Genomic DNA, 24434 nt, shown 5'->3' with positions numbered 1-24434 from the left:
CGGCCTATATCTGTCTCCCAACTCCCACATGAAATGCAGACAAGACGAAAAGAAGGTGTCTAGTCTGGGGCGCAATGGTGACCCACATCCCAGCTACACCACACCCCCTGGAGCATCTCATTACGTCAGACTCCATAATCACCCACGAGATAAGAGCTATATGATTTCTATACGTAACATCAAAAGGACTAGTCTTTTACTTTAAATGTGTCAGTCCGCCTCTACATGCCAGGGGATGTGGGCACTTCCTCCGGATTTCTAAATGCTTCATTTTATTCTATCAGTGGGAGCCAGCGTCTCATCACGGCTGCATCCATTTCTTATTTCATAGGAGAGTTCATGCTTAAGCACATTTGTATATTGAATTATGAATGCTTTTTCCTCGTCTAATCCTTGGTATAGTGCTGTTCGTCGTTAAAGAACCCCACAAACACACAGTTCTCCTCGTAGAAGCAATTTTGTAAACTATTTTGAGATTACGTTTTGTGCGACCACCCCTACAAAGAATGGTACGCGCCACTCCCTGCCGTTAGCCGTTGTTGTATCCTATGCTACTGAACAGATATGTTGCGATACTAACTAGCCACACACTTAGCATTAAAGCCACGAAAAGATGCGCCTTCACGGGATTAAAACAATAAAACAAACAACGAGAAGTCTGGAAAAACTTTGCCCAACTGTGCCCAAACTTTGATAGACTACAACCCAAATCACTTCCCTTCAGTTTCGAGTGTGTTAGCATTGTTTTATCCCACCACCACCACTATTGCTATTGGACGCGTTTTTTCTTCTTCTGGAGCAGTCCAGTCTGATGAATTCACCGAAAAAAGACGGAGATGATGATGTGCCCGTTAAAGACCCGGTAAAATACGGCGAGCTGGTCATTTTGGGGTAAGTCTCTTAAATACCTAAGGCGACAGTTAAAACGTGTAGGACGGAGATGAAAATTAACGTTAAATATGTAGCGGCAGCATCAGCACAATAAACCAACAGATGACGTGTGGGTTCAGCTTTAATCCACTGCTCTTACAACACATACCCTCTTTATCGCCGTTTTAACAATAGAAAATACGTTATGGTGACACATTCTGGCTCATTTTTCATTTATTGGATATTACACGTCATATATCACAAGTCTGTGGCTGTGTTACAATGTTACGAACTAACTTTATGCCCCAAATTAAAGCGTATTCTCTGAAACTATGCCACCGTATTGTTTCCATGTCTCGTGTGGCACGTTTGAGTGCAAAATGTGTAAAGATCTGCTGGAGCCGTATAGCGCACAAGGCTACTACGGATGTGGCCGCTTTTTCATCAATGGTTGTAGTGGGGGTAAAGCAGCACTGGATTGCTCAGCTTGAAAATCCCAATGATGTCATACTATGCTGGATCTGAGGTTGCTAAAAGTAGGACTCGGGTATGATATCATTGTCTGAAAAATGCATGCATCTCGCTCATTTTATTTAGTCACAGAGCAGCTTTTATTACTAATTAATAAAACGTCGCAGCCAGATGACCATCCATGCCAAAGAAGAGGGAGGATGAGGAGGAGGAGGAGGAGAAAAGCCCTTCTACATCACCAGCACACACAAGCACACAGTAGGCAGGATGTGCTGATGACAGCCACCAGCTTCCACAGCATTTCCACCCCTGCAGCTCCACCACACTGTGCAGGGTCTGCAGGGACCAGAAATGCCACAACACACACACACACACACACACACACACACACACATACACATACACAGTCATATCCAGGCTTCCACAGGCCTCCCTCTTGCCCTGCAGAGTTTCCTGTGTATGCCAAAGATAACTGACCTAATGGCCTATCTCTTCCCCTCTGGCTGAACATGGAGTGAGGAGGCTGTAGCCCGCCCGCATCAGAATACTGATTAGTCGCCCTCCTCATCATCTGACTGTTTGAACAGAGCAGCCCTTCAGAATAAGGAAGTCATCATTTAATGTCTCTTCTTAGGGTTTTGGCCATGCAACTTAAACACAAGCGTGCTCTGCGGTGTGCCCTGCAATGCATAATGAGCTTCATTGAGGGTTGAAAATGCATTTGTATTAGCTCACTTTGAAAGTGTAGTGATTGAGGTGTGGTTTGATCTTGTTCTGCCAGAGTGATGGCCACAGGCTTGCAGGCTATAATGGGTATCATCTCAGTGGTTTTGAATGAAGCTGAGTGATATGGGAAAAGCAGATACTGATGTAACTGAAGAACCAGCTTCCGCTATTGCTTTTATTTTGTTATGTAACACAACTTACAACATGTTAAAGTGTTACTGATAACATTGGTAGATTACAGACTAAATGTCAGTCAGGGTTGCAACTATTGATTGTTTTGTCATCAACTATTAAATTAATCATCAGCATTTTTTAAGAAAGAAAAATTTCTCATTTCAGCTCCTAAAATGTGATTACTTTCAGGTTTCTTTAGTTCTCTGTGACAGTAAACTAAATATCTTTAGGTTGTGGACAAAACTATGACATTTGAGGATGTCATCTTGGGCTTTGGGAAACACTGAACAGCTTTTTTCCAGCATTTTCCAACATGGACCAAACAACTAATCATTTCATCAAGAACATACTGAAAATTTCAATCGACAGTGTAAACAAATTGTTAGCTGTGGCCCTCATGTCAATATTAAAGGAGAAATATGGAAGACCCTGGCATTCAAAAATGAGTACTGGAGTCTAAATAGCAAGTTGGATCCAAAGACGGTTTATTAAATAGGTTGAGTCCCTATATAAAATGCAATCTATGCTTGAAGCAAGTTGTTTTTGTCCCTCCTTCCCCAATTCAAAGCTCTGGCAGGTTGCCTGCAGGCTGCAGTGACACTGAACCTACACGAGCGCAAGACAAATGCAACATTATATTTTGAAAATGATAAATGACGACACGTCCTACACTGTAAGTTGCTCAGCTTTTTATAACTGTCCATTGTCTGTAAATGTAAAGTTAAGCTTGTAATCCTGAAAACAAAAGATCACTGCTCTGAAAATACACACTCTGGAGTTGGAGTTACTGCATGCCAAACTCTATTAACATATTGCTCAATTTAACTGTTATAAACATCTACTGCCTATAGAAGGTTATTAATGATTTTTTAACAACTCATGATCAGACATGTACTCTTTTTGTCGATTATTCAGCATTAATGGTAACTCTTTTGTAAAGTGAATAAATGTGAAACGGGCAAACAGATGTTCTGCACATGAATAGACATTTCAAAGGAGAACATGCAGACTGTAGCATTGTTGTCAGAGAGAACAGTATTTCAACTTAACATTTCCCTAATCTTTAATGACAGATCAGAGGAATTTATTAGGATTCAGACCCCTGTCCCCAAACATACAGCAGGTAACTTTGACAGCAGATAACTGGTGTAAGAACAGACTGTTCTCTCTGCTGCTTCCTGTCATTTATAACATTTTCCTGGCCTGTTTTGTGAGAGTGTGGTTTTAACTTTGCATCTGTCAGCCTTGATGATCACATGCCCTGTGTGGTCGATGCCTGCCTCACTGCGGGCCATGTGATCTTTGCAGTGGCTGCCTGCCATTGCTCATTGCCTTAGTTAGCCTGGACACCATGTACAGCGCTGCCCCCGTCCAGCAAAGCTCAACTTGCTCATCACCCATCACTATGCAAACAGCCTCTTGCTCTCTGTATTTATCTCTCCCACACCTTTTTTTAATCTCACCCTTAACACTGTCTCTGTCGCATTCCTCCATCTCGCACCCTGTCCCTTCCCAGCCAGCCTCCCAGTGTTTTGCTGAGTGCTGACTTTCACAGAGGCAGGACTCCTCGGTGGCTTGCCCTCAACGAAAATAAACCCTGTGTCGAGGGGCAGAAGGAGTGAATATTTCATATTGTGCTTTATGATGTACGCACATGCGTGATGCAGGCCACAGCTGCCCAGGCAAATTGCACTTTGTGTAGCTGCTCTTCCACTGGCCTTTTGCCTCAACCCTCTGCCCAGCCTTCTCTCTCAGTCTTCTCCATCCTTGAGCCATGCCCTTTACTTATTTTCCTTCATTTAGCTTTAATTTTCTGTATCAAAGGACATCTTCTGACTTCTTTTCTGTCTCAGTTTCTGTCAAGGCGCTGGCTACCTTTTCTCTTTCCATAAGCAGATTTTCTCCCCTGTGCCCTCTTATCCTTGGTCCCATTCCACATATTCTACCTTTTAACCAGACCCTTCAGAAGCCTCGTGCGTCTTCTTTGCCTGACCCAGTCTTGTCAGCCAGGGTCCAGTTTGAACTGACAGGCAGGTCCACAGAGAGAGCAGGTATCACTGAGTCATCCTCCTCTCCATGGGCTCCACATTTGAAAAAAATATCACAAGTGAATGTTGCCTGTTTGAAGGTGTTTCCAGGCAAAATAACCAATCCTCTCACCAACATCCTGCCCATTGTCTGCCCTCATCTGGCCTTAGGATTGTTACACACAGAAAATGAATTTTGCTCCTGAGATTTGTGGACATATAGTTCATTAAAAATGCATAATGTCAACAAACTTTCCTCAGACACTAACCTCCGAGAGCAATCTGCAGTTCACTTTGTTTTTTATGAAAATAAGAAACTGCTATCATTTAAGTTATAAAAATGTATATCAGGATAATGTAAGAAAAGTAAAAGTAGGCAAATATTTTTTTGCAACCCACTGTTTTCACATTGCTTTTGCTATAACAAATAGGTAAAAAAAAAAAAATCTTTAATTACATACCATCTGTGCAGCTTGTGTCTTATCTGTTAGAAGTTTTCTTTTTCGCCATGTTTTATGTAAGGTTAATTCCAAACTAGCATGAGGATATACATACCAGACGCCAGAAAAAAGAATAGAACAAATGTTGTGAAGAAATATTAACTGCTGTTTATGAAGTTGCTATATGTTGGCAATGGCTCCAAATCTGTAAAATGTGTTTTTGACCTCATATAGAGAATGTTTGGGTGATTTTCAGTATTTTTTACACTTATCTGATTAATGTTTTTATTTTTTTAGTCATTTCGGACATATAGTTGTGAAACAGAAACAGAACTTAATGGCAACTCTGAGGGAACACACTACTTCAAATATAGAAGGCTTTTAAATCACAATGTTACGATGGCAACATGATAACTGTCTCTGTTTCTCAAAGGTCTATTTCTTATTGGCGATAACAAAATAACATTTATTGCACCCGCATATAACTTTTAAGCAACATACATTCAAGTTCAAGATAGTCAAGATATTCAAAATACATTAGAGCCTAATGGCAGAAATGGCAATTTAGGAACCAACAGCAAATTTTCCGGCATTAATGTGTTAATGTGTGCAGCAATGCAGCAATTAAAGTCACCATGACAGTGATGTCAACAATGGGAAAATGAGCCACATTAAAACCACATTCATCTGTGGACTTGATCAAGGTCCATAGATGAATATAAAGCTACATTTTTTATTCAATGTCTCTAAGTTTAATGATCAGTAGAAAATGTATTTAAGGATAGAAAATGTTATCTGGTCTGCATCTGGACGTCTGGATATCATATTAGTACACATACAACATTGCATGAGTACATTGGTCAGTTTTGGTGTGTGTGGTCTACTGGGAGCAGAGTTGATTGTAAAGTCTGACAGCAGCAGGAAGGAAGGACCGACAGTATCTCTCCTTCATTCGCTGCGGGTGAAGCAGCCTGTCACAGAAGGAGCTGCCCAGTGTTGTCAGAGTGTCCCACATGGAGCGGGACATGTCTCCATCAGGATAGCTTAGCCATCATCCTTTCTGCCACCACCACCACTGGGTTTAGGGGACATCCCAGGAGAGAGCTGGCCTTCTTTACCAGTCTGTCCTTTCAACAGTCGAGATGCTGACTGCCCCAGCATACTGCTACTGCTCGGAAGAAGGAGAGTCAAAAAAGGCCCTTAGGAGTAGCCCCTGTACTCCAAAAGACTTGAGTCTCTTCAGCAAATAGTCTGCTCCAGCCTCTCTTTTATAGTGCATTTGTATTGTTAGTCCAGTTCAGTTTATTATTCAGTTGAATGAAATCTCAGTGTCTATCCATTCACTGGATGTTCACTGATATAGGAGGAGAGTTTTTCACCTACAGAAGTCCATCACCAACTCTGAATTATGTTCTACTTTCTTCACAAAATTACCTCAGTTATAGTGAAAATTGTTGCAGATCCTCTGACAGTTGATTAATCAACCTATTGTTAGCTTTTGTTCAGATTGACAATTCTCCTAGTACCATTTCTTTTTATGAGGGCAAAAGAGTCTGGATCGGCTTGAGGTTTATGCCTCTTAAAAGGACAATTTTCCAGCTTGGTTATTTTTATTATCAGTGAATCTGTTGACTCTCAGATACTCTCTGTAATATAACAAAAACAGGGCTCAGAGTGATGTCTTCAAATGGTCGACCTAAAAGAAGCATACGCTAAAAAAGTTATGACCAGCAAATTATTGGCATCCTAATTTTATGAAGTAATTAATACATCATTTTTCAAAATTGCTATTGATTGGTTTCCTTATTAAAGACTGTTTGATGAATCCATCATAGTCGCCAGTTTAATTGTATAAACGCTGTCAAAGCAGACAGCGGTTTGTTCAGCCCACGCTGCGAGGACACATCAGAGCAGAGCACAACCAGATGCCCCCTGATCTGATCAAGTCCGAAGGCTTGCAAAGACATTTATTGTCTCTCACAAAGTCTTCCTGCCTGCTGGGTGTCCTCTGAATAGTTTTTGATAAGGACCATGCCCTGCTGATTATTTAAAAGCCTAAAACCAGCATACTGGCTTCTGCATGAACCCAACTGATGTTCAACTCGGCCTCGAAAGAAAAATGAAGACAAAGGCAGTGTCATAGTCAGTCCCACCACTGGAACGGTTTTAACATCATGTCTCACACATTTTCATTAAATCATGAAAACATGAAATCATCCTTTGAAAAACGGTTGATATTGAATTATAAAACACTCGAGGGCTAGAATACATTATTTACCACTTTCATAAGGGAAAGCTGAATTTTCATATCTGTTTCTATTAACCATAACTAGAGCACTTTCTCAGGGCCACATGGTTAATGGTATTGTGTCGCTAAAATAAATCTGTCCTGCTGAAAATGCTGTTAAAGGAGTTCAGATGAAGCGCAAGTCTCAAGTACAAGATGAGTGAACGGGATCAAGTGCTAGTTGTCCTTTTCGTTGAGGCTCAGCAGTTGAATATGAATCAGGGGTAGCCTGGCTGTGCTGCTCTAATTCATTTCAAAAGAATCTGCTATAATGTAGCCGTAAAAGATGCACCAAATCATTGGCGCTCACACTCTAATTGCAGTTATTTCTGCAGACATCTTGGCAGTGTCAGTGACATTTTATTTATAGATTTATTTTCCCCTCAAGTGATGACAGATTGTAAAGGCAGTATGCAAACAGTGAGATAACAGCTTTTTTCCCACCGTCAAGCTTTCTCAATAAAGCTCGATCAACTGGAGTAAACACGTGAACTTGTTCATGTCTTCTCTGAGTCTGAGTCGTAGTCTAGATTCAGCTGAGTGCGACGTGCGTGTGTCCGTGCTCGAGTTTTCATCCTGTTTTTGTTTGTCTTTCCCCAGGTACAATGGCTCTCTTCCAAGCGGAGACCGGGGCCGCAGAAAGAGCCGCTTTGCTCTGTACCGAAGGGCCAAGGCCAACGGTGTCAAACCCAGCGCCGTACACATCCTCAACACGCCACAGGACAGCAAGGTAGGGGTGTGTGTGTGTGAGCATGTTTGTGTGCTGTATGTTTTATCAGTGTGTAAAGTTAGTTTCCTTCCTGTGACTCCCTGTTGTCTTTTATAAATGAGCCAGAGGAAGGATGACTAAGCATGATGACTGACACATCTGGGCTGTCCATCCGTCTGTGTACGTGTGTGTCTGCTTACGTACGGATGCACAGCTGTATGATGAATGACACAGTGATGAAGGAAAATGCAGATAAATTACATTTTTAAATCACAATCAAGTAATTATTTTAATTTCTGCTTTCAAATGCAACATTAAAGGGATAGTTTAGATTATTTGAAGTGGAGTTGTAAGAGGTACTTATTCATAGTCAGTGTATTAACAATAGTAGATGGCAAGAATGAAAGAGGAGTACTAGCATGGAAGCTAAACAATGTACTGCTTTATTTTGCTGCCAGACAGCTTTTTTGGATGGGAAACCACTGTTAAACAAGCCAAATATTCTTCTCTCCAAGCCAACTAGACTCCAGTGGTGAAATCGGTAATTTTACCTCGCAGGACACAGGAGTCGCTGGAAGACTTCTGCCTCAATCTCTTAGTTTGTGTTTGTTATTGTTTGACCTCAGTGTTTTTAAAACATACCTTGGATTCGCCAAAGTCACACAGTAATACAAGCAAACTTACAGATCGAGGCAGCTATAGTTCAGCAACTCCTGTGTTCTGCGAGGTAAAATGGCAGATTTGGTTAGTTTGGAGAGAGCAAATTTTGTCTCATGTAATGGTGGTTTCCCTGGAAAAGGTTGTCTGACAGGAAGGTAAATCTGTGAAAATATTCTTAATATGCAGTACACTTAAAATTATGTTGATTTTTTTTAGGAGGGCCTTTTTTAAGTTCATAAAGAGTTATCACAGGCAACTGGACTTGCTTGGGTTCTTGAAAATGTTTTGCCTCTTATCTAAAAGGTTTCTTCAGTTGTAACTGTTCCTTTTTTCAGTTCCTTTTTTAATTTACTGAAATACATTTTGCTGCTGACCCTGTCCACAGTAGTACACTGATAAGCATCTGTTCCCTTTCTGCTTCTTAAACTGGTGGCATGTTGACCAGCATCTACTGTAGCTAATACACTGTAGTACTGCAATGATTAATCAGTAAAAAAAAAAAAAAGATTAAATTAATCAGCAACTATTTTGATACTCATTGATATTTAATCATTTTGAGTAATTTTTTTAATTAAAAAAAGTAATTTCTCAGATTCAAGCTTCTTAAATGTGAATATTTTCTGGTTTCTTTAGTCCTTTATGATAGTAAATTGAATATCTTTGGATTGTGGGAAAAACAAAACATTTGAGGACATCACCTTGGGCTTTGGGGCGATCGATATTTTTCACCATTTCAACATCATCAACAGATCAATCAACAATTAAAACAACTGTTAGTTGCCGCCCAATCAGTAAGTACCACATACAACCATATAATCTGAACTATCCCTTTAAAGTATGAAACATGTTTTATATTTATTCATGTAGCTACATCTTATGGAGTAACAATATGAATGTATGAGTTATCCAGAAAAGGAAAGACTTTTCCAGAAAACGAGTGCATCAGTTTACTTGTTGCTGTTGTTGTTACAGGCTGTACACAGCAGGGGGCAGCACAGCATCTCTTTCACTCTGTCCCGCAACCAGACAGTGGTGGTGGAGTACTGCCATGACAACAACACAGACATGTTCCAGGTAACACACCAAGGAAATCAAGAAAACAGAGGGTCAACTTTTTCATACATCCTCCTTAAGGAAAGGCTCATTTTACAACAAAAATAATTCTAGATTTGTCATCGTGAGTAAGTTTCTCCAAAAATATGCTGTTATGTAATGTAATGAAAGACACATCTACAGTAGGTAGATTATTTTGGTTCAGACCTGGGACCAGTAGGTATTAAGAATAGAGATGTGGAAAATCTCGAAGTAAGTCTATTTTTATACACAGAGTTCTGCTCCTATAATAGTATCACAGATTTATTTAGTTTCCAACAAATGATGACATATCTTTCAACCAAATCACTCACAGCAATAAAAACCACAGTCACGAGGGAAACAAAATCCTTAAGGTTAGGGAAAATATGAAAACCTAAAACTACTGATAATTGTGTTGTTAAAGTTTTGAAAATCACTTTAAAAAGCATTTGTTTGGATAAATTATATGCATTGAATTGCAGATTGGACGCTCCACAGAAAGTCCTATTGACTTTGTGGTGACAGACACCTCCGGAGGGGGGAAAGAGGGGGAGGACCCCTCCATTGCTCCCAGCACTATCTCACGTTTTGCCTGCAGAGTGGTGTGTGAACGCAACCCACCGTACACTGCACGCATCTACGCTGCTGGCTTTGATTCTTCCAAAAATATCTTCTTAGGGGTGAGTCGACTGATGAGCCAACCAGCAAAGCTTTATTTTTGGAATCAGTGTTGAAGTAATTATAAATCTCATGAACAAACATAAGGTCAAGGTTTGAAGCTTAGCTTAGCTCAGTCTTTTAGACCTGTTGTAAGTCATCCTGATTATATGCCATCATGTTTCTGCCACCACAGGAGAAAGCAACCAAATGGAAAAACCCTGATGGGCATATGGACGGCCTCACCACCAACGGGGTGCTAGTGATGCACCCTGAGGGGTTCCCAGAGGACCCCAAGCAGGGTCTATGGAGAGAGATCTCAGTCTGTGGAGATGTCTACGCCCTGCGGGAGACACGCTCTGGACCCAGCCGGGGCAAACTGGTGAGCTACTACCTCATCTGGTGAAAGCAGAAGTACTGATTCGACTTCCTCACTTATGTACAAGTGTAAAAGTACATGTACTGAAATGTTATAAATGTTAAAAGTAGACTTGCAGGGCCATTTTTCAAACATTTCTACCATCTGTTTCTGTGCAAAGTTAACTGAGACTCATCTTTTCTGTACAGTCGAGTCTCCCTCTTGTCTGTTTCATCTTGTTATATCTTGTTAATCTTGTTACGTCTGTCATGTGTGATATGCACCAATGAATACACCAAGGAATCATCTTTTCTATGTAGTATCCATTTGGTTGAAATCAGTCTTGATGTTGGGAAGGCAGTGCATAATGATAAAAAGTAAAGAGTAGAAAGTACAGAGATTTGTCAAAATGTAGGCAGCAAAAGCAGAAAGTTGAGTAGATACCTGAAAACTCTACTTAAGTGCAGCAACAAAGTATTTGTTCCTTCGTTACTTCCCACTTTCGGTTTTCTAGGTTGTGAGGTTTGTTTTTAGTTTGATTGTAAGTGTCTGTCTGTGTATCAATCTGTGTAGGCAGAGGGTGAGAGCAGTGCGCTGCGTGATGGTTCCCTGGTTGACCTGTGTGGTGCCACCCTGCTGTGGCGTACAGGTGAGGGCCTGATGCGTGCTCCCACCCTGCGGCACCTGGAAGCACTTCGCCAGGAGCTCAACGCGTCCCGCCCCCAGTGTCCTGTAGGCCTCAGCACACTGGCCTTCCCCAGCCTGCCACGTAGCCACAGGTGAGAGAAACACAATCTGTTTAAAAAATACACATTATTTTTCATTTCAAAATTTAATAAAACCCCTTGAGATGCATCATTTTGTTGATGCACATGAGAATAAATAAATATTGCACAAAAAATAAGTAAATATATGCATAAATAATAGTAATAATAATAAGTTAAATAATTCAACAACATAAAACAATCAACATATTAACATCAACAAGGACATACACATGAGGGCTTTATCATCATCCCAAACCACACCTACTACATCTGTTCAGTATCATCTGAACAAAAAAGAACAAGAAATAAAATAAACAGACGAAATAACATTATGCCAAAATACTGAGTAAATACAATCAAAAACAAGGACAGATGGATTTAAGATAAACCAACAAACAAGTCTTGAATTCATGAAAAGAAGAATTCGATATGAATGAAAAAGTCAAATTAGTCCAGTCTGATGGTGCTTTAAACTTAAAACCATATCTCACAATTTCCTTAAAATTTTAGGCTCAGTAAAAAATCAATTTCAAGTATGATAATATGAAATTGGCATTTAAAAAACATTTTTCAACAAAAGATAATTCCAGTTGCATAGAGCTTTGAACTTTTTTTTTAAATATCAGAATGAGATGGGTATATAAATGAATAAAACAATTAGAACTAATTTTTTGTAGATTGTTAATGAAAATTGAGAAAAATAATGGCTCTCAAATAGATCTCTGTGATATACCCATATCAACATTTAAATAATCTGATTGTGATAAAATGAAACACACTGACAACAGTAATGAATTGACCAAAATAATGCCTGTTGAGTAACACTAATAACACAAAGTTATCAAGAATAAGATAATGGTTTATCAAAGCCTTAGTTAAATCAATAAAAATGAATTAATATTGAATATATAACTGCTAAAGTTAATTAGTTTAAAAACAGAAACTCTTTATGAATTTTTAGCACCAGGACTTGACACAAAGTTTAAAAAAATAAAGGAAAAATTGAACAAAATTTGCAACCTTAATACTGACACTCTGTGGATGTTACTTCAGCCTTGAGGAGCGTCAGCCCTGGGTCTACCTCACTTGCGGCCATGTCCATGGACGCCACGACTGGGGCCAGAGATCCGAGGGGGTGGAGGATCCAGGAGAGGGCGATGGCTCCACAGCCCGCCGAGAATGTCCCCTGTGCAGGAGCGTGGGTCCCTACGTGCCCCTGTGGCTGGGCTGCGAGCCCGCTGTGTACGTGGATGCTGGAGCCCCCACTCACGGCTTTGTGCCGTGTGGCCACGTCTGCTCAGAGAGGACAGCCAGGTACTGGGCGGAGACCCCGCTACCGCACGGGACGCACGCCTTCAGACCTATCTGCCCCTTCTGCTCCACTGCCCTCAGCTCCCCCGGCTGGACGCGGCTCATCTTCCAGGGCCCCATCGACTAGTCGTCACAACTCAGCAATCACTATCACAGTAACAGGAAGACGCCTGAGCTTCATTCATGTTGCAAATGTTGATCAGTGTTCAGTACGGCTGGGTGGCTGATGTATGTTCAGTGCTCACACCACATGTTCCGTGTGTTTAACACTGTCAAACATTGTCACTGAATGCAGCTCAAGGCTGAAGAATCCTTCCCCTTGTTTATCCTTTGAGGCTTGTTGATTGGTATAGAATTTAAATAGATGAACACATTGTGTCCAGTCCTCCATCATGGGTGATTCTGCTGTGTTTCATTCCAACCAAGCACTAAATGAGCTGATTTCACTGATGATCCAACCATCAACAAGAGAGGGTTCTCTTAAGCAAAACTGTACCTACACAGGAGCTTAACGATGCTGCTTGAACCTTTTCAAACGATTATTTTCACTCCATTATAAAAAATGACACAACCTTCCTCTAATTATAAGCTCTCTAACACAAGACAAACAGATCCAAACACTTTTTATTTGTCTGTTTCAGAAGCCATAAATTAAATGACAAGTAGCTTTTTGCACATAAAAAAAGGAATGGCCTTTTTTGCTTAGCTGATCTGCAGCGTCCATGTGTCCTTAACTCGGTGAAACGTCACCTTTTGCACTTCTCGGCCTGATATACGACCACCTCTTAATTTCTAAAACACGTTACTGTAATTGTTGTGCAATCCTGTCAATGCTGCTCAGTGATTTTGTTTTCTTTTTTTTATTGGTTGTGGCAGCTTTTTGATCACCAAACAATAAAACCTATCTGGCCTCAGCTCCTGCAAAAAACACCTTCACCTTTATTTCACTTCTTATGATAAATGTGGTAGATTACAAGGTGAGGTCAGACGTTTGTGCTGCCATTCAACATTTCAGGTTCCTCATGAATCAGGAAGGGAAAATTATTAACCCTAGTCAAAGGTTCTGTATATGAGATTGTCAGTATCATTGTAGCAGCAAACAAGTATTTTGCCATTACTGGATGCAGTGAAGTATTGGCATACTGACCACAGAATGAAGTCACACTCCCTCTGTGTGTGTTGTAATTTCATTTTCTTTTTTTTTCAAAGTATTCAGTTTAAATCATTAAACGTATGCTGCCTAAAGTAGATCAAGGTGTGGCCAATGCACCTATTTGTTTTGGTTTGAGAAGCTGGTGCTCTCTAGTGCAACATGTAGTTGCAGTGAATGTCATATATAGAACCTTTAAAAATCAGGATGTCTTTCATGTAGCCTTTTAGTGTGAAATCTATGCAGAGAGATCCCATAAATGAGACCCCTTGTGTGGTATTAGGTTGGAATGAAAACCTGCAGACTCTTTGATTTTTTTTTTTGTGAGGAAACACTACACACTCTATCTTCACAGCACAGAGATTTCATCTTTTCAGGCCAGATCTTATCCCAGTTATCAAGCCGACCAAGGATAAGCAACCTGGGAATGAAACTGGGTAAAATCCACTTCATAACTCTCTACAGCAATAATAGCACTCCCATAGATAAGCTAGATGTTGTGCTATGTTTAGCCAAGTGTTATGTGGGCAGTCACTTCAAACATGGCTGAAACGGTTTCCAGGTTAAGGGCTCAACCAGAGGTGTGTTCAACATCATGATTTATTTTATTTCCAAATGAGGTGACGTGAGGTATGTGTGATGTAACCAAAGCACTAGATTTTAAAGATGAGCAACTGAATCAGTGATGAAATATCTGTTTTCTTCCAATACTCATTTCAGATGCATTAGTGACAGAGACATGCTGGTAAAAAAAAATCAGCATGTTTAGGCTGCAGGGCCTGTATTACAGAAACTTCTTAACTTGCAACTATTTTAACTGTTTTCTAACCATGGTAGTTAGGATTAGGACCTGATTTAGAAAAAAAATCCATTACAGGTTCTAAATTCAATGTTCCTATCCTATCTGAAGATAGGAAAAGTTTATTATACAAGCATTAAAACTTCCAAAAATCTTAAATAAACTATCTTACTAAATTTCTAACTCTTAACCCGCTTGTAGTAGTTGCTAACTTACTAATGGTAGTGTTAGCTTACAGTAGATAACAGTAGCCAACAATAGCCAGCAGTAATGTTAGCTATTAGTGGCTTTAGTGGCAGTGTTCATTAACAGTAGCTAAAGGTGGTGTTTGCTAAACAATCGCCAACTGAAGTGTTTGCACAACAGTAGCTAACAATAGTCTTCACTAACAGTAGTATTTACAAATAGTAGTGTTAGCTAATAGTAGCTAAGGGTAGTGTTTCCTAACAGTAGTTAAAAGTGGTGTTCACTAACTTCAGCTAACGGTAATGTTCACTAATAATTTACTAACAGTAGTATTAGCTAACAGTAGCTAACGGTACTGTTGGCTAACAATGTTTCATCCATATGGCTGCTCTTTCATTGTTTTTACTCAATGAATGCTGGATGCAGCAGAAACTGAGTCTGCTACCTTAGCCCACTCTCTTTTATCTCCCAAGTAAGCATTGTTGTGAACTTCCCAAAAAGAGCATCTTTGGATTATCTACAGATATTACCAAAAGCACTAATTTATATGTCTTTAAGTGCCCATCGTTATTTTTGCTCCATTTTTTGTATGTTTCCATGATTAATACGGTTACAGAGTTGTTTAGCTTGACGAGGATAAACAATGTTAGATTGCGTATTTAGGGTTTCCCAACCTGAGCTATGGTAGGATGATATAAAATAAGATTCCTAAAGTTACTTTGAATTTGCCTTCGTAATACCAAATCGGGAAAAATCCTATCTTTGACCCCTCTTATCCTAACTTAAGTATTAAGATATGAAGTTTCTGTGATATAGCCCCAGAACACAGCAGCTGTCATGAAAGAACATGTTTTATTGCTGCTGTTGTGTTAATTTGAACACACTTCTGGTTACTGAATTATGCTAAACAGGGTCCATGTTAGTATGATGGAGTGTCAAAAAGGTTTGACCTTGTATAACCTCAAAAGATAACTTTGTCTTTCGTTTTAAAGAAAACTATTTTGTTAGGAAATGGGGAGGGATTTATTTGGGGAAGCGGGAGGAATTCTTTTAGATGTTCAGTGTTAAAAAAAAACAAACTATTTTTCTAACTGATAATTGGTTTTAGTTAACTGTTGTTACCCAGTGTAAGCAAGTTCTGTATGTTTCCAAATATTATCGTGTGGTAGATCTAGGAGAGCTTGTGAGTGAGAAAACATTGCCAACACTGTGTCCAACAAAACACACACTTAACACACTGCTACCGTTAAAAAAAACATTGCCCAGACAATGAATGTAGCCAAATACTCAGGCTATATTAAGCCTTCCCTGGTGCTCATATTGAATGGTCTATATTGTGATACTATTTTTGTAACTGAATATTATGGTGTAGCTTGGTGAACTAGATCGAAAAAGTCAGATGAGTTGAATAATAGCCTCAAGTGTGGAAGACGTATAATTGATAACACACACTCACATGGAAATTGTGTCTAGCTTGCATGTGCTGAACGTACACATACAGTATGTACACTACACACACACTTACTCGAAAAACTTTGCACGGTTGATGGCCAACCTGTTATTCATGCTGAGAGCGTTTCGTCGCAGACCAAGATGTCTTCCGAGTTAAAACTGCAGCATTTCAGTTTTTGCTTTTTTCATTTTTTTTGGAAGACCTCTCCAAAAGAAAAAAGAAAAGAAAAGAAAGAAATCCTCATACTTGATAGATGCGTGACGTTTGTGAATGAGACCCATCGAATCCCACTTTGTACTACTATGCTAATATTTTCCACCAAACCAAGTCACTGCAGAAAGATGTCCACATCTGTTTTCATTTTGCATTTAGACAGATCATGGAACATTTCAGGCTGTTGAAAATCAGCCTGCTGCTTTCAAAATGCTCTGTTTTCCATTTGATGTCTAAATGCAAGATTTAAACTCCCCACGGTGCGGTGGATAATTGACGTAGTGTTGATAATTACTGTAGCTCAGGATTAGTGATTTCAGATTCACAGTTGGCAAGGCCTGAAGGAAGGAAGCCTGGTGGAAGACACTTTAAAAAAGTTTCACTACTGCAGAATACATGAATGACACAATAGATATGAGTGGTATCAAATGCAGTGGTTTTCAAAGTCTGAGACTGTGAGCCTCCCCTCAGACAAAGCTTGGAAAAAAGGCGTTCCCCTTAGTTTAATTCCTGGATGCCTATGGGCTCATGACTAGACACTCAAAAATTGTCTCAAAATAGCCTGATCGTGCTGTTTGACATAACTTCAGACCACACCAAATACATAAAAAGGTCTGTCCTAAGTGGCATTTTAGTTTGTAACAGCAGAACCACTATCACGGTTGTCTCTGCATGCTGTCTTTCTTTTGATGTGTTTATCACGTGACCTTTAACTACGAGCAAAGAGAAATAGAAAACAGCTTGGTTTTAAGGACCTCCACACCAAGAACTATAACTATGACAGTAACTATAAATGTATCATTCACACTACAACAATAAAGTTGTGGTCTGGACAGCACCATCCATTTGAGTTTCAACAGTTTTTAAAATGATATACTCCATTCTAAAAGCAGTTTCACAGTAAAAAAAAAAGACTTTTCCAATTCACTTCGATCCACAGGCACAATCGGCACACGTAATTTACTCAGTAACATCATTAACTAACCTGTGATGAAGCGTTTGCCACAGATGTACATTGTGCACCACACATTTTGACTGGCCCAGCACTGCACTATAGCAATCGTTCTTGCGCCGCGAAAGTGACAAATCTTCGTACACTGTGGGATCTGTGCCCAAGCCTCCATTTGCTGAGTCTCAGCTGAAACTGTTTGGACTCCCAGCTCCTACTTTGAAAACCCCTGCTCTAATATGTCAGCAGATTGCAGAGGGCACACAGTGGTGTAGATGACCACAGGTCTAGGATTAGTCACATACGGGTCTTAATAAAAGGGGACTGGTGAATACATCTTGATCAGCTGCCCTTTACTAAGCACGCCAAATCCAGTGAATCCTGCTTTTGAAGATAATATATACAACAATTAATGTAACACCATTGGCATGTGGATGGAAGAACCGCTGCAGCACCCTCATTGGCTTCTAGTTTAAGGCCTGACATATTTATTTTTAGTTGATTTTTCTTTACTTTACGTATCCTTCGTTTGAGCCCTCTTTGGGTTGTAGGTCTCCATATGCAATTTCCTTCTTTGTTTTTTTAGATTTTAGTATCAGTGAATTATTCAGACAGAGTATTTTAGCGTGACATCAGGTTGTTTAATACCACCAGTAACATCATTAGCTCTTCCCTAACTTTGTTTTTTATTATATGTATCAATTGACCTTCATTCAAGATGGCAAGACCTCAACTTATGAACTCATCTTACTACAGGTGAGTGAGTAGCTGACACGTATTATAATACAGCATAAAACCTCACAGTTAATAATGCATTCCTTTAAATACATCTGTGTTATGTACAGCTATTTTGTATTATTTTATATCATATTCTTCTGTAATCGTCCGGTGCACAGACAATCGCTATACACATGTCAATAAACCTGTTAAAAGGCTGAATTTGTTCTGTTCTTCTGGCTGTTTTGAGTTCATTCTTCATCATCAGGGTATGAAATGATGTAGATCAGCATAAAGTCAAGAATGTGCAGATGACACATAATTCATTGTATTTAAATGAGGCAAAAAGTCAAGAGGTGCACTTTACATGCCAGCAGAGGGCGCTGTCTACCAGCTCTGAAGCTGACAGCAGGGCAACACCATCACACAAGTATGATGAGGTTGCTCTGAGTTGCATCATCTCTTTAAAATAATCAACCGTTTTAATGAGCACTTTTGGCAGTCATGTTCATCACCACGCAAATGTGATAAGACGCCGCAAATGTCTGCAAAATTACAGAACGCTCGATTTAAAATAGCCATTTTAAAGGACTTAAGTTTGTTTCCTTTGCAAAGAATTCAGAATGTCTGCTGAAAGACCTGCTAAGAGTGGTGTTATTCAGAAGTTTGTTCAGAAATTATTTCACTCTTGAACCATGAGAAGGAGGCTTTTTTTTTCTTTCAAAGATTATGAAGCCTATTTCATGGGTCTCTCAATGCCACACTACATTTAATCTCTTCCAAAGCACGGAAGGAAGAAAATCAAAAGCCTGCTCAAACTCTATAGAAGAGGTTGTATGAGCAAAGTATATTCTGGTATATGTTTAGATATACTGTAAGTTTCATCTAATAAGTTTTAACAAGTGTTACGTGTCCTTCCTCATGAGTATGTTTACACATTTGGTTAGACTGCTTTTTATTGTGCAGTTTTCTAAAATGCTCCTATAACTAGAAACTTTTTCCACTTCATCAGTGCACTCAAAAAGATAAGCTGTGCATTTTTTCATGTAGTAGTAGTAGCAGTATAATATATTTCATATATTTGTGTAAACTTCAAGAAATAAATATATAATATTGTGTTTTTTGGGAGGCTGTCACATTCAGAGGAGAGAACATGATTGAATAACAGTTAAATTGTTGTTTTGCAGCATGTCCTTGACTGTGTTCTTCTGTGTACTCTACACTAGTTTTCATTCAGGTATATATATGTTTTAAAGGGGAAGAGATCTTGTATTGTTACCAACAAAATATCCTAATTGTAGATATTATAAGGACTGATAGGAATTTGAAAAGAATCACTGTGCGTTAAGTACACACTAGAGAACAAGGTGGCTGGATGCAAGTGAGTTGGTTGAAATCAGAAATGTATGTTTTTCTTTTAATTCTGTTTTGATTTCAAGGCTTGGTAACAGCAATTAACTGTCCCATTAAGGGCAAATGCCCATAACAAAGGCCTTAAAGGTCTGGTGTATAAGACTTACAGGTATTAATTAGCAGAATATGACAGAAACAGAATATAAAATGCATATGTATGTTTTTATTTGTGTAGAATCACCTAAAAATGAGATTTTTTTTTTTTTCCATTACCTCAGAACAGACCTGGGCAAAATAAAGCCCAGGGATCAGATCTGGCCCACTGAAAGCTATCATGTGGCCCACATAGCCATCATGAGTGTCAGGAGATACTGCAATTAAAATCTAACAAAGACATTCAATATCATTTTTGTGTACAGCTAAACCAATATCAGGCCTTTATTCTTAAAGAGGTCAGTGCTGATTTCATTTGAAATGATAATAAACTGTATTTATATATTAAACTAACTTTCCACACCTCCCTAACCCAGCCTGATCAATTTCTCATGTGAAAAAATGAAAAATAGTTTCCCACACTAGGTTTAGAATAAGATGTTTATATCTACAGAGGGCGTCTGAGTCACCCATGTTGTTGAGCTGCCATGTTTCTCTAGTAGGTTTTCCTACACACTAGGAAGAGGAGAGTGAGACAAGACATTTGACATTCAACTTGTTGTAGAGTTCTGCCCACTTATAAACAGACTACTGTCACCTCACTGTCAAAACTTGAGCCACCTTGTATTTAAATCTAGCTGTAATACTTTTGATATCGACAATATTGTTTCAAAATGGTGCTGAATGCTCCAAAATTAATTGGTGTTTAATCAGATTTTTAGCAGAGCAAATACTCCAGGAAACAGTGTACATACTGCACAGAGAGGGAATGAACAGAGGCCTAGCTGGTCTTTCTGCCCTGAGGCTCCAATGCAGGTTTATTTAGTATATTTTTATTTTATGCTGTGTGTGTGTGTGTGTGTGTGTGTGTGTGTGTGTGTGTGTGTGTGTGTGTGTGTGTGTGTGTGTGTGTGTGTCATGGGACCTAGCATAGATGATGGAGGCAGGGTTTAGCAATACAGTTCAATCCTCAGTGGAGGGATTTGTAGGTTTTGATCCGAGCTAATTAATGTGAAACCCTCAATGGAAAGTAATGGGTATAAGTGACTGGGATGGTTTGAAGGGGACCATGTGTGTGTGAACACATACGTGTGTGTGTTTTCATGCATATGCCTGTGCGCGTGCATGCACACGAACGGAATATAAACACATACAAGTGAGGAGCATGTGGAGGTATCTGAGTGTGTGTGTGAGTTAATCAACAACTGAGAAATCTTCCTGTGTGTAAACTCTCTGTGGACTCACTCCAGAGGTAGCAGGGGGCGTTCAAACCATTGTTCCATCAATCCACCCATTAACTACAAACACTGAGAAACTTTAATTAAGCTGGGGCCACAGACGATTAATTAACTTTAAGACTTTCACTTCCTTTTTTCTTCCCTTCTACACATTTCACTAAGTCACCGAGCCATAGAAAGTGTTAATTTAGCCACATAATTTACAAATCCAATTAAAGCCAATATTAAGGCATCACAAGCTGCTGCCCTGTGTTCTCCAGTCTTATAAGACTATTCTCTTTTGTGGCAGTGAATGTGGCGGTGAATGCCAGCACACATAAGCTGAGCAGAATGTATTAAACAGGGGTTAAGAGTTGTAATAAGTTTGATTATTTTATGGAGTTTATTATGCTGTGTTATCCTGTTAGGGAGGTGATGTTGTGGCAGTGGGTTGGTAATCCGGACTGTCTTGTGTCTCACCAAGTGGTCTCCCGCTCTGCCGCCAACCGCGGAGGCTGTCGTCACACGTCACCGTTCAGGAAGGGAAGGCCCAACCTGGGTGTGAGATGGATGAGACAGAGGAGGGAACCTGTTTCAACACCTGTCACATATACAGCTCACTTAAGCCTGTTGGAATATGTTGCCTGCTCATGATGCTCCTTCAGCTTTTACCTCCACTTTTATCAAACCACCAAATCAAGTTGAATTTTGTAAATACATCATTTCAAAATTTTACCTTTATTTCATAATGCAGCATCAGTAGAGCTATGTGATGCTGAGGTTACATCCTCTAATTTTTGTGTGAATTTGGGCAACTTTTACATTCTACTTTCTAAAGTCAAAAATTGCATGTGGTGGGTATGTTATGTGAAAAAGTTTGCTTTTTTAAACTATTGTCATGATTTTACAAATATATGTAAAATAACACATAATAATCCTGATCAGATTCAATGCAACCTTTGCTTACTTCATTGTTTAGTTTCAACAGCAGGTACATCACTGTAATTTGTTAAACTATAATAGCCTGTTGAATTCTTGTCCAGGGGTAAGTGGTAGACAAATTACCTTTACTTTATTGAAAGACTGTGACATGACATGGTCTCTTTGAGCTACTACAACAGACTGAGTAAAAGGCCATCTAAAACTGGTAATTTGCGTAGATTTGCGTAGTTAAGTCCCGCCCACCGTCGTCTCCGTCAAAGTAGAGCTGAATTTTCCTGCGCCGTTTTTCGTCACCGGAAGGAACTGCGTAAGTTTCTCTCAACTCTCCAGTTGAAAGCAGTATTTTGTCATTTCAGCGTTTGGCATAACTTCATATTGCTCTTGCTATTGTTTCTGAAACAGTGAATTCCAAACAGTTAATGTGACCAACTCAACACCTAGCTTCAATGTGTCAACATAACATTAGCTAATTAATAGTTTAACTTGCTAGCAAATGCTGGCAAGAGCTGTTATGAGGTCTCTGATGCTATTAAGCTAGGTCCGTTTGGTGTCTTTGGCGCTCTGTCACGTTGTCTCATACTGTTTTTAGTCATACATATCACAGTGCTGATCACCAAACATGTTGAGAAGTAGCTAGCTGTTTTGCATTTAAGCTAATATGTGATTTAGCTTTGAGCTAGCTTACATGGCTATGGTGTCTGAATGTGCTCCTGTGCCGGTTGGTCGGCATACAGAGAATGAGAGGGGTTATCTGCACAGCTCTCAGCCCAAAAGATGTTCCCTGACCGGGAATCGAACCCGGGCCGCGGCGGTGAGAGCGCCGAATCCTAACCACTAGACCACCAGGGACTGTGTCGTCAATATGACATCATCATATGACAGAAAGGTTTTTGTTTATTTTATTTTTTTTTTGTTTTTTTTTTAAGGACGGGTCCACCCACCACTGCAACAGTGTTTTTGTTCTTTTTTTAAGCCTAGTGAGTCTGTGTGCCTTGTTTTAGTCCAATAACAAGGAAATTAGTGTTATAGCAGCAGGTGGGACAGCAAATTAGAAAGAAGTATGAATTTGAAAACAATTTAAAAATACAAAAAATAATGTATAAGTAACAAGCACTATTAACAGGAAATATAAAAATATGAACAATCTAACCAAAGGAAATAGGGCATTGAATTTACACCATTGCACACTGGAAAATATTGATATTGCTCAGTTAAAATGATAGTACACTTATATTTTTTAGTTATATCACCCAGTCCCATGTTTGATGCAAGTCTTCCTCTTGTTTGTATTTTATAGTTGAAACATTATCTTATTTCTACTCCTCTTTCATTTGTGAGCCAATCTGTCTTTCATGTTTTCCTTTCTGATGATGAGGGAAGTGTCCTCAGCAGTGGTGTCCCTCTGCTGCTGAATGAATGTAGGCCGAACACTCTTATGTTGTTCCCACATCCTCCCAAAGTTTCCTCTTTTCCTGCCTGACATAGCTCTCGCTGCTGCTCGCTCTCAGTCAGCGTGACCAATAACAGCCCCAAGGAGGCATCGTCGTAATTCCCTGTAAATGACAACTAATGAAGATGGTATTTCCTCTCATTATTACCTTGTGTCTTTGAGGGGGCGGGGCTGTTAGTGGCGTTGCTTTTATTTTACTCTCTGCTATCCGTGGTTCATGGTTGGAAAACTAACTCTTCCTTCTCTCTGTTTCTCCTCTCCTCAGCACCGTCGACGGTCAAGGATGAGCACGCTCCTCTCCTCTCGTGGCTGTATCACATGTACGCTCAATTAGCATCGCATGGTAGGTGAGAGCCATTTTGAAAACATTTCTCATTACACCTTATCACTGGGGCACAGAGGGGGGCAACATGAAGCAAATTAGAGGGGTGAATGAGAGACGGAGAGAGCGAAGGAAGGAGGGAGGGCTGGAGACATCAAAGAGTTCCCGCTCTATTTAAATTGAGTGATCTTGTGTGAAAAGATCCCCACTACATAAAGATTAACCCCATCCTCCCTCCCACACACACACACACACACACACACACACACGGCTAATATCACACACCCACATACCCTTGGATTTATGTGTCGAGGGTTAATAACTATGAGGATGAGGACACGGGGGGTTCATGTGGGGTGTTCCTCCTGCAAATGCACATGTGTGTGTCAGCATGTATATGGAGAATGTGTTTATATATGTATGCATATGAAGATGTTAGTGTGTGTGTGCGTGTGTGTATAGAGGGAGCGCACAGAAGCAGGGAGGTAGAGATCACACAGCAAGTGCGAGAAAGGCTCAGTTTCATCTCAAACCAACGGACTGACATGTTACAAATCCCAACAGCAGCAGCACTGAACAGACCTGCCAACACTCTTCAGGAGAAGACTCATGAAGACGCGCACACATGCACACACACACACACACACACACACACACACACACACACACACAGAGGCTGTGTGAGAGTTGATCTGTTGCCTGTTTTCCACCAGTTTCATCATGTCCTTTAGCGAAATGCAAATTTTGGTCTTTTTCAGAACATTGTAGAATGTGAGAGTTGAGGTGGTAACAGCTGTATATAAGAGCCTTGAATGTCTGTGCCTTAATGTGTCATGCTCAGATATAGGGGTTCCAATAGGGTTCTTCCTGATGAGATGATGTTCTACTCAGAACAGTTTGCTTGTAAAGCCCTTTTTGGAAGAGTGGTTTGTCATGGGTTATTTGTAAGACTGATGGTTCTATTAAGAACCCCCTTCATCCAGAGAACCTTTTTTGGGA

General features: G+C 39.9%; 1 protein-coding gene and 1 non-coding gene across 2 annotated transcripts; one reads left to right on the top strand and one right to left on the bottom strand.

Moving 5' to 3' along the window:
• Nucleotides 1-559: 559 nt before the first annotated feature.
• On the top strand, nt 560-12900 carry LOC146314172 (E3 ubiquitin-protein ligase pellino homolog 2). The gene is made up of 7 exons (XM_084737485.1): nt 560-891; nt 7596-7725; nt 9337-9438; nt 9921-10118; nt 10292-10477; nt 11027-11232; nt 12274-12900. The coding sequence occupies exons 1-7, from the start codon at nt 812-814 to the stop codon at nt 12656-12658; spliced, it is 1287 nt and encodes a 428-aa protein (XP_084593611.1). The 5' UTR covers nt 560-811; the 3' UTR covers nt 12659-12900.
• A 9540-nt stretch (nt 12901-22440) lies between these two features.
• Nucleotides 22441-22512, bottom strand: trnae-cuc (transfer RNA glutamic acid (anticodon CUC)). The gene has a single exon. It is a non-coding gene; the product is annotated as a tRNA-Glu (tRNA).
• Nucleotides 22513-24434: the final 1922 nt, after the last annotated feature.

This window comes from Lutjanus erythropterus, chromosome 15 (assembly GCF_056507025.1).
Source record: "Lutjanus erythropterus isolate fLutEry1 chromosome 15, fLutEry1.hap2, whole genome shotgun sequence".
Classification (NCBI taxonomy): Eukaryota; Metazoa; Chordata; class Actinopteri; order Lutjaniformes; family Lutjanidae; genus Lutjanus; species Lutjanus erythropterus.
Note: the sequence above shows the minus strand (reverse complement) of the source record. Positions and strands in the feature narration are given on the sequence as shown.